This window comes from Sinocyclocheilus grahami, unplaced genomic scaffold, assembly GCF_001515645.1.
Source record: "Sinocyclocheilus grahami isolate Dianchi unplaced genomic scaffold, SAMN03320097.WGS_v1.1 scaffold547.1, whole genome shotgun sequence".
Taxonomy (NCBI): Eukaryota; Metazoa; Chordata; class Actinopteri; order Cypriniformes; family Cyprinidae; genus Sinocyclocheilus; species Sinocyclocheilus grahami.
The window spans coordinates 112077-122036 of record NW_015505726.1 but is presented as its reverse complement, the minus strand read 5'-3'; the positions used below and the strand labels follow the sequence as shown (position 1 = coordinate 122036).

At 39.0% G+C, this 9960-nt stretch overlaps 1 protein-coding gene across 2 annotated transcripts in view; it reads left to right on the top strand.

The window, feature by feature from the left end:
* The first annotated feature begins 200 nt into the window (after window positions 1-200).
* Window positions 201-9960, top strand: part of tmeff2a (transmembrane protein with EGF-like and two follistatin-like domains 2a) — a 75379-nt gene continuing 65619 nt past the window's right edge. For both annotated transcript variants that reach the window (XM_016238759.1, XM_016238758.1), the window contains exons 1-2: window positions 201-847; window positions 8856-8965. In XM_016238759.1, coding sequence (XP_016094245.1) covers window positions 664-847; window positions 8856-8965 — 294 coding nt within the window. In that variant the 5' untranslated portion in view covers window positions 201-663. The remainder of the gene's footprint in view (window positions 848-8855; window positions 8966-9960) is intronic.

Sequence of the window (9960 nt, the reverse complement as noted above, 5' to 3'; positions counted from 1 at the left end):
GACCACAGGGCACACTATTCTGCACTGGCCGTCGATATGCTCGAGCTGGAGCATCGCCTCGCTCCCGACACTCCTGCATCCCTCACGACCAATCAAAGCGCGGCATCGTCCCGCCCCTCCCGGTTTCTTGAGAACACGTGATCCGAAACGGTCTGGAAACCTGCCGCTCGCCTTCAGTGCGTTATTGTGGTTCACAGGTACAGAGGAATGGCCCTCCGCGAGACTGACAAACTCACGGCTCTCCGCGAGCGCACGGAGTGAGGACCGAGGACAGTCTCTCTAAGCCGCGCCTCAGTGGATGTTGTAACTTCGGCATGTCACTCGAATGGGATATATGATTTTTTTTTGCCCCACTTCTGTTTCTTAAAAACACCGCTTGCGTCTTTTTATTCTTGCCTTGCTTTTTGAACATCTCGCTTACCCACTTCCCTCCCGATAACATCTCTCCCCTATCATCGCACCCAGACCTCTCTCATCCCGCATCTGTACCCTCTCGCTTCGGGCGGATCCTCGCTCCGGTCATCCAGAAACAACTGCTTCATGGGGCACACTCCGTCCGTCGGAAAATGTCCCTCTATTGGCTTCTAAGCGCACCGGCAAAGTTGACAACACTAGGACCAGGGCTGTCGTTGCGCGTCTGCGAGCAGCGTCGGGGGAACTGAGATGGGTGTCACGGTGGCGGCGGCCCTACATGATCCCCGAAGTCCGCACCAGTGGAGCCGGATAGTGGGACACTGGGTATGGATTGCAGCCTTGTCTTTTCTCGCCACGTTCCCGGTGCAACCACTTGGCGCTTTCCCGTCCTCACTCAGCGACTGTCAGACTCCGACTGGATGGAATTGCTCGGGTAAGATGTTCAAGAAGTCCGTTGAAGGGAATAAGGTTTGACGTTCCCCTGGCAACGGAAGACGGCTGTTTATCATACAAGTAGCATAAGTTATAGACCTAAATTGATCCTAATGTGTGGTGGAGCAAGCTTATGCAGTTCACTGCTGCTAAAAAGATGTTGAAGACCTGTTTCAGTTAGTTTACTGATGATCAGAACGAGCTGTTTGGTCTGTTACCGTATAGGCTACATAGTTTATTATTTCCAGTTCTTCCTACTCTTGCGCGATATGTAAATAATGCTATTTTCGTTGGAACAAAAATGAATAGTTTTCTCCCCCACAATTAGCTACTCGCCTCAAATCAGTGTAGCATGTAACCCAGTCGATCTATAATCGTTATTATTCACCGCAATAGTCAATAAACTGTCAACTGGTTTTAGATATTGTTTTGCCTGCGGTTTAAATGGCTCATTCTTGTTCGCACGGATGAAACCGTGATTAGCCTAGTCTACTAACAGTCGCTGATACCACATTTCCTACATGAATTGACCTGTTTTTCAAGTTCAGTGCATTCAAAGGAAAAACGGATGCTTCTGCATTAAGCACACTGATAACCCAAAATCAGACAGATTAGCCTATCAAATATAAAAAATAAGTGGCCAGAAAAGCGACACTTGTCGTTATTCTGTCTATATCGCCTATAAAGTTTCTAAGGAAGTTAACTTTTGCTCAGAGTTTTTTATTTTTTATGCATGGAACAATATGTTTTTGTTGTTGTTTGGGGTAGAAAAAAGACAAGCATACGGTCCCTCATTTGTGTTCAATAGAGAATAACACTAAATTAATCTGCAATTGATTGTAACATCATAATTTGCATAGGGGGAAAAATCGTTTTACCTTGGTATTGGACAGTTTTTAAACTTCTCGTTCCTAAAGTTATACAGCAAGTGAACAAGTGGCGATATTTTGGTCAAGTTGAAAAGCTTGCCGTCTTGAAGAATGCACGTGTAAGAATCCTTTTAGAAGCCATGCTTTTCTTGGTAACAATTCCAGCAAGCCGGCATAATAATCTGGAGCATCAATCGGTTGTAGACAGGAATATTAAGTGGGTTTTGATTTGGATTGTGGCGACCTCTCACCCTCACTGTCAGCGCCGTTCAGATGATTGCGGATGCACGTGAAATAATCAAACAATATGTTTTTGTTGTTGTTTGGGGTAGAAAAAAAGACAAGCATACGGTCCCTCATTTGTGTTCAATAGAGAATAACACTAAATTAATCTGCAATTGATTGTAACATCATAATTTGCATAGGGGGAAAAAATCGTTTTACCTTGGTATTGGACAGTTTTTAAACTTCTCGTTCCTAAAGTTATACAGCAAGTGAACAAGTGGCGATATTTTGGTCAAGTTGAAAAGCTTGCCGTCTTGAAGAATGCACGTGTAAGAATCCTTTTAGAAGCCATGCTTTTCTTGGTAACAATTCCAGCAAGCCGGCATAATAATCTGGAGCATCAATCGGTTGTAGACAGGAATATTAAGTGGGTTTTGATTTGGATTGTGGCGACCTCTCACCCTCACTGTCAGAGCGCCGTTCAGATGATTGCGGATGCACGTGAAATAATCATCATGCATAATCAGACACGCTCAGAACGCGCCGCATATTTCTGCTCAGTTTCCCGCCGTGGCGCCTGACTATCAATCAGCAGGTTACCGTGGGCAATTAGGTGTCTTTCCAAAACGTCTATCCTTGCCTCTTGCTTGCACTTTGGTTATACAACTCATGGCAATGGCATGCATGAGACGTGGGAAGCTCTACCACAGGCATGCCTGAAGGCCACTTTAGTGTTTCTATGATTTATAAAAAGGTGTTGATAATATATGATTAATTTTCCTAGTAAATCCTGCCTACAAATGCAGTCATACAACCAGTGCAGATTAAAAAAAAACATAACACTAATTGCCATAATCAAACAGGTTTACAGATAATGGTCTATTCAAACAGGTGTGGACAGTTTTTGGAATTATAAAGTGAGTTTTTCATAGCAGATCTGATTGTCAGGAGTGCCATTTAAAAGCACTTAGTGACAGTTATTCAAACAGTTGTCAGCACATTTGACAAGCATTTTGGAGAAGTGTTTTTGTCTGTTTAATGAAAGTCAGTGGTGTCTAGTGTTGTTTTGGAACACATTTACAGGATTTTCATATTTTTTAGGTTAGCTGTCCCTTTAAATTATTGATGAATTAGTGCACACAGCAAACAGAATGGCTATATATTTGGACATTGCATTGCAGTGCATTTACAACAACATAAGAAAGGAACCTGCAGCGTTATGGCAAAAAAAATGAATTTCCAACTGACTGAATATAGTTTAAATTCCCAGCACATAATTATGCACTGAACACTGCAACAATGTCCAGCAAAACAAATGCAAGCCAGCTGTTTAGTCAACAGCCCTAACCTAAGGCCATTGGCAGTGGACACATTGAATACTTTTGCAAAGTAAGTGCCTTATTACTGAAGTATCTTTTCTGTTCATGATCAGAATTCAGAGTCAACTCTGTAAGCTACTTTGTATCAATTTGATGTAGCTACTGCCTCAAAAGTAATTCACTGCCCAAAGGGCCGTACGCTTTTATTTGTATTGTTTAAAGAGTTTTTTGCAGTGCTGGCTCACCAAGGGCTTTTGCATAACAGCTTTTAAAGGAGGCGAGACACGCACAAACGAAGTTGGCGAGAGGAGACAGCAGACTTTTCTGTTTGAAGAGACACAACAATATAAACTGCCAGTTTTTGGTAGTTCAACTGAAGTCTTAAAGGGATATTTCATTAAAAAATTAAGATTCTGTCATTATTTAGGCTACTGTCTCTCATGTCATTCCAAACCTTCACTGTATGGCTTTTTTATTTCTGTGGAACACATAAGAACTTTTTTTTTGTCCATAAAGTCAATGTTATTTAGACCATAGCATTCTTGAAAAGTTATTTTTTGTGTTTCACAAAAGAAAGTTATACTGGTTTGGAACAACATGAGGATGAGTAAATGATAACAGAATTTTCGTTTTTGGGTGAACTATCTCTTTAAACGTGCTGTCTGTTAGATGTATGTTAGTTTTTGTCATATTAGTTACAAAGTATCCAGATTTTTTAAAACACACTTGTTCTACTTCTCTATCTCTAAAGAGCAGAAATTCTGAACAGATTCTTTTGTATTACACTTCTAACAAAAGCTAAAAACATTTTCAACTGATAACAATGTCCTGAGGTTTGAAATCCAGCTCTTTAATGGCCAGACAACTGGTCTGATGTCTCACTCACAGGAGCTCTCTACACTTCACCTTTAGAATATTTGTGTCTCCGCTGGCTTGCTTCTTTCAATTATTCACCTCACTGGCAAGGCAGAAATAACAATCTGCATCTCCCCCGATACTCTCCCGTTTGGCACATTGTGAGACGTAACATTGGCTCACACTTCTCGTTTGTTTTAATAAAATTACGACACTCTTGAGGAGAGCAAGGAGACCTGCAATACCAGGTGTGTGAGCCAAACAAAGTTTCCTATTTCACTGCAGAATGAAGAAACAAGCAGCTGGAGGTAGCTCTGGCATCACCCTTAATTAGGACTGTTAGAGCTCTGTTACTGATGAAGTGGATGTTGTTGGCTAATTATAATATTGGAGGTGGAATTTCTAATTAGTACAGTCTTGTGTTCTTCATGTGTATTTGTAAGTTACGAAGTTCTGCAACACATTCTCTATACTAAATCTGTCCTTCACCTTGTCACTGTAAAGTTACAGCTGTAACTCACAACCTGTTTGTTTTAAATTGCCTTCCATTAGCTACTAAATAGCTATTATGCAAAAGTGGCCAAGGCATAGGACAAATTATGCTGCTCCAAATACCCGTTCAAAAGCTGTTACCAAGGTTATACTGATTATAAAGGTTTTTTGATAGAATTTGTGGCTTTAGAACCACGGACTTGGTGGGAATCCCTACTTATGAGGCATATGCAAATATTTGGCCTTGTATAGAATGCCTTAAAGTTGCAATGAAACAAAAATAGCAACAGAGGTTTTCTTCCAGATTGTACCGTACATCGGTATGCAACTAATTATCAAAAAAGAAAAAATATATATATGTAAGTGTGGGACTTGGTTCTACCCATCAGTTGATGATTGGATTTTGAGGAAGAGTTTAATCAGCTTAAATGATTGGAGAAGTCTGATGTACATCACCAGAGAGAGCTCTGTTGATTTCACTGGAAGATTGAATTGATATTTTTGATTAAACATTACGAGGTCTAAAATACAGTATATAATATTAGTAGTATGTTATCCAGCATATCAATATAAAAATTAAACCAGTTGTTCACAAAAAAATCCATAACATGCATTTACAAAATGATGTAAATTTTCATTTTATGGCAACTTTAAAGAAGGCAATAAAGTGTGTCGTTTTTTTATTATTAAAATATTTTTGCCATCGTTGTTCAGAGACAACTGTTTTCCAAACTAATTCCTAAAAAGTGGAAACAATGGTGGGAGTTGGAGCAGGACTGTCTGTTTTTGTGACCAATGGCAGATGAAGAAACTATGGGAAGAAACTACTATTTTTTGGTAATGTTAGTGGCACAAATATTACACATATTATTTATTATTATACACAATAGTATTTTAAAATATTAAGGAATTAAAAATATTTCATTTGTATTGTATTTAAAAATATATATTTATTGATATGATCTTACCGATGTATTAGTTTAATGCTACAGGAATAGTATAAATTCTATAACCTTCCTTTAAGTCTGTAGTATGTACTCTTGTCCTAAATGTAATGTGTTCCAGAATGTTTTGATGTCAGTATAATGCTGTTTGTTGGGAGGTTAAATATAGTGTTTGCCTAGCTAGTAACATCTCCAAAAGAATCGACTCTGCAAACCATTGTTGTGGATAGTCATGCATCAACTGTTATCTTATTTACGGCCGTGTGTCATGCAGACTGTTTGCACGTCACATTTTCATATACACATACTTGAAGTTCATAAGAGTCCTGTGTTTAAACCAAACTGTTTTGGTACTTAGAGAAAGTCTATTTTGGATTCAGGAAGAGTTGCTTTAACTTGTTTTTGTGGGCCGTCAAATAGTTGAGCATCTTAGGATGAAAGATGTAATTTCCTGTTTGGCTGCTCTAATCATTGCTTTGTGACTTCAAGGAATGACTTTGAGGAATTTTTATTGAAATTTTCAGGATGTTTTTTTTTTTTTACTCTGTTGTTGTCCATACACATACAGTGCTTTCTTCACAAAGAAAAGGAAAACAGATCTTATCTCTCTGTGTAGACAGCTACTGAAAGATTGTCCTGCCAGAAAGACTTTAAAGAGAGCAGAACAAAATTCCTTTCCGCTCATGGTAACTCACCCCTGCTCAAAAAGCATTTTTAACAGACTTCCAAAAGCGTATTAATCAAATTATCTGACTGATGTCTTGGTTAAGTTTAAAATCTGGTTAAGCATTTAGAGGCCTTTCAGTGTCCTTGATGAAGAAATTACCGTAATAAAATTGCAAGGATGCCACTGCCTGTTTCCAGAACTCATTTCCTCAAGCGTGACCTGATAACTTTCCTCAGTCTCTGTTTTCACTTTCCTGTCCTAACCTTATATGGCTTTGAACTTTTTGATGGTCCAGACCAGGAGAACGTTGGACCACAGGGGGTACATAAGAAGCTCTTCTTATGGGTTACGTAAAGGGATAGTTCACCACCACTTAAAAAAGAAAGAAAGAAAAAATTGTTCTGCTATGACTATGTCTTCTGTGGAACATAAGTTATTTTGAAGAATGTTTCAACTGTCCATACAATGAATGTCAGTGGGGTCCAAAACAACTTTGAACTCCACTGACTTTCATTGTATTTATAGAAATCACTGACTCCTTATTTAGTTTGAAACCAGTTTTGTGCAATAATGAATGATATAAAATATAACAACATGCTGTAAAGGGAATACATTTCTGGTTTGTTTTTGATGAAAGGGTAATTGAAATTTACTTGTGTGGCTGTGAAAGTTCAGAAGACAAAAGGTTGGTAAACACTGGTCCTGACTGTTGAATCATTCTTAATGTATTGTTTTGTGTGTGTGTGTGTGTGTGTGTGTGTGCGTTAGAATGTCTTTTCAAGGTCACTTGGTGTGTTTCTTACGCAGTTTCTGAAACGGTGGCACCTCATGTGTTGTTTTTTAATGGAATGTGTTTTTTTCAGTGTCGCTACAGGATGCCACTGCTTCAGATTAATTAGACTGAATAGAAGGATTTTGTGTCTGGTGAGAGAAAAGCTCCTGTGACTCAGATCTCCATGTTCCTCTCCGATCCATAACACCAATTCCCCCTCCTGCTCCTGTTGCCAAGTGCCTCGTTGAATACTGCACGTTTCAGGCATGCACTCAAATGTGTCTACCTGTGTTGCAAGGTCAAACTGTATTATGACACAGTTATGGAAGGGCAGCCAAGCAGTAGAGGTGTGACAAAATGCTTTGCATCTGTATGCCTTCGCAGAGGGAGTGCTTGCATCAATAATGCAAGCAGATGCATCATGTCCACTCAAACCAAAGAGCAATGTGCCACATTAGATTTGTGAGCCAAGTGGATCTTAAATGCAACTTCCAGAACAATTATTTGTATGTTTGATAATAAAGTTGTATGACTGATGTTAGTAAAATACGTTTTCTTTTCTCTCGAACACTAATTCCATTTCTCAAGTGTTTTTAGTCTATAAAGTAAAAGTCAGTGGGGGTAAAATGATGTTTGAACAAAAACATTCTTCAGAATATCTTTTTGTGTGTGTGTGTGTGTGTGTGTGTGTGTATGCGTTTTTGTGACAAATGAGGACATAAATTTGTATAATGACAAAGGTATGACATAGGTATTACAAGGAGAAGGTGACTTTTCAGGACATTACCCCATGTCCCCACTTTTCAAAACGCTTATAAATCACACAGAATGCAAATAAGCCACAAGGTTATGTAAGACATATTTCCACGCTGTATGTGGCCCTTTAGCAGGGGCCTAAAGTAGCTGCATGTCCTCTGGTGTTGTCGTTACAATGAGCAATGTTCTGGTTCTTTCTAGCTTCCAGGCCTCACCGGATAACACAGGGTAAAAATACTGTGTAGCACTTGCAAGAAGCTTATTTGCTTTGACAGCAAAAATCCCAGGGCACATGAGTGGACCCACTGTTTTGTGTCGTATAGTCTTATTATGATGATATATGGCGCTTTGAGTCGAAATATATGCCGGTAATGTGAAATGTACAGGATCATGAGATATTATTCTTTGCGTAATGTTTGTGAGTTTTTTTAATATTAAGCAAATGATAGAGATGCTTATTTCTTGCATAATTATAAAAGGTATCAGATAAGGGCTGAATGATGGAGTACCTAATGGGTAAACTCATTATTTGGGGATCTTAATTGTTAAATGAACAGCAGTCAGCTTTTGTACGCTGAATAGTAAAATTAGGTTTTGACTCAGCAGTGGCCTGTTTTTGAAACAACTCATCTTAACTGTAATCATCGTAAGGAATCCTTGTGGACTTAAACTGTCTGTGAGCTCTTGATTTTTGATGAAGTGCAAATTTTCAGAGTCTGTCCAGCTCCTCAGCAAAATATTCTTATTTTGCAGAGCCTGTACTCAGCTTATTGTAAAAGCTGAATAAGGTTCTCATGCGGTGATTCCAAGAAGTTCACCATGTGCTGAATCATTATTCCTCCATGAGCACTTGTTTTATTCCTGATAAGAAAATGTCTCAAGAGTAAAATATGGTCTTGGCGAATGGAGGTGCTCATCACAACTTGATGAACCCTTCAGAAGCCTTGCCAGCCTGCCTGCTGGATGACATGTTCGTACCGTTAGTTCTGCTGACTTATTTTTATCAGAAGTGTTTGAAAAAACATTATCCTGCTTGTGCTGGTTGTGTCTTGACACCACTGTGTTTTTGCAGATATTCATGGTGTTTTTTGGCTCTTCATGTTGTTGCAGGGGATGATGACCGGGACACAGATCTCTTCCTTTGTGACACCAACACTTGCAAGTTTGACGGCGAGTGTCTCAAAATTGGGGACATAATAACATGCATATGCAACTTCAAGGTAAGAATGAACCAGCATTGCTATTTCAGGTTACAGGTTACGTCAATACTGTAAATCAAATACTTCAAAAATAAAATAAATTATTGATTTATTTATTTATTTATTTATATTTGGGACTTGGGCGCAGACCAAAATATAAGGCTCTTCATAATCTTTCATTGCAACAACATTTCAATTTACGGTAAAGTAGAAACAAAACTATAAAACTAATAATAATATTAGTTTTTAATTATTATTTTAGTTTTTATAAATGTATTTTAATAAATGTATAATGTTCTGACTGGATGAGCCACACAAAACAGAACCTTGTATGATATCTTTGGGACTCCCATGTTTCTCTGTTGCCCTCATTCGAAATAATGTAAAGCAGTCTCAGTTACCATGAAAGCAAAATCGACATTTTTAATTTTCGTAACTTGTGTTTGTTATGAATGATTTGTCCGTAATCATCATTTATTGTTTTTTTTTTAAATACATGCCCCCATACTTTTTAATTAAACAAATTAACATGATGATGTGTATACCATTGTGTGGCTAAGCTATTAAGTTGTCCAATACAGAACGTCACACTAAAGAAGAATCTGCAATATCGTTGCAGTTGGTTGCCATTCATAGCATTCATACGCCATTCGTAGTATAAACTGCACAATCATACTGCACAGTTCTATGATTACATTTACATTTACATTTAGTCATTTATTAGGTGGTGAAGCAGATCTGGAGAGTTTTTGGCCAGGCTCAGATGGACTTGTTTGCGACCCGTCAGACGTCGCAATGTCCCCTCTGGTTCTCTCTGACTCATCCAGCTCCCCTGGGGTCCGTCTATTGCTAGTAGCCCCGTTCTGGTCGGGCCGAGTATGGTTCTCGGACCCGATTTCTCTCCTCTACGGCACTCCATGGGAGATTCCCGTCAGGAGAGATCTCCTCTCACAGACGGAGGGTATGATCTTTCACCCCTGCCCAGAGTTGTGGAAACTGTGGGTGTGGCCCCTGGG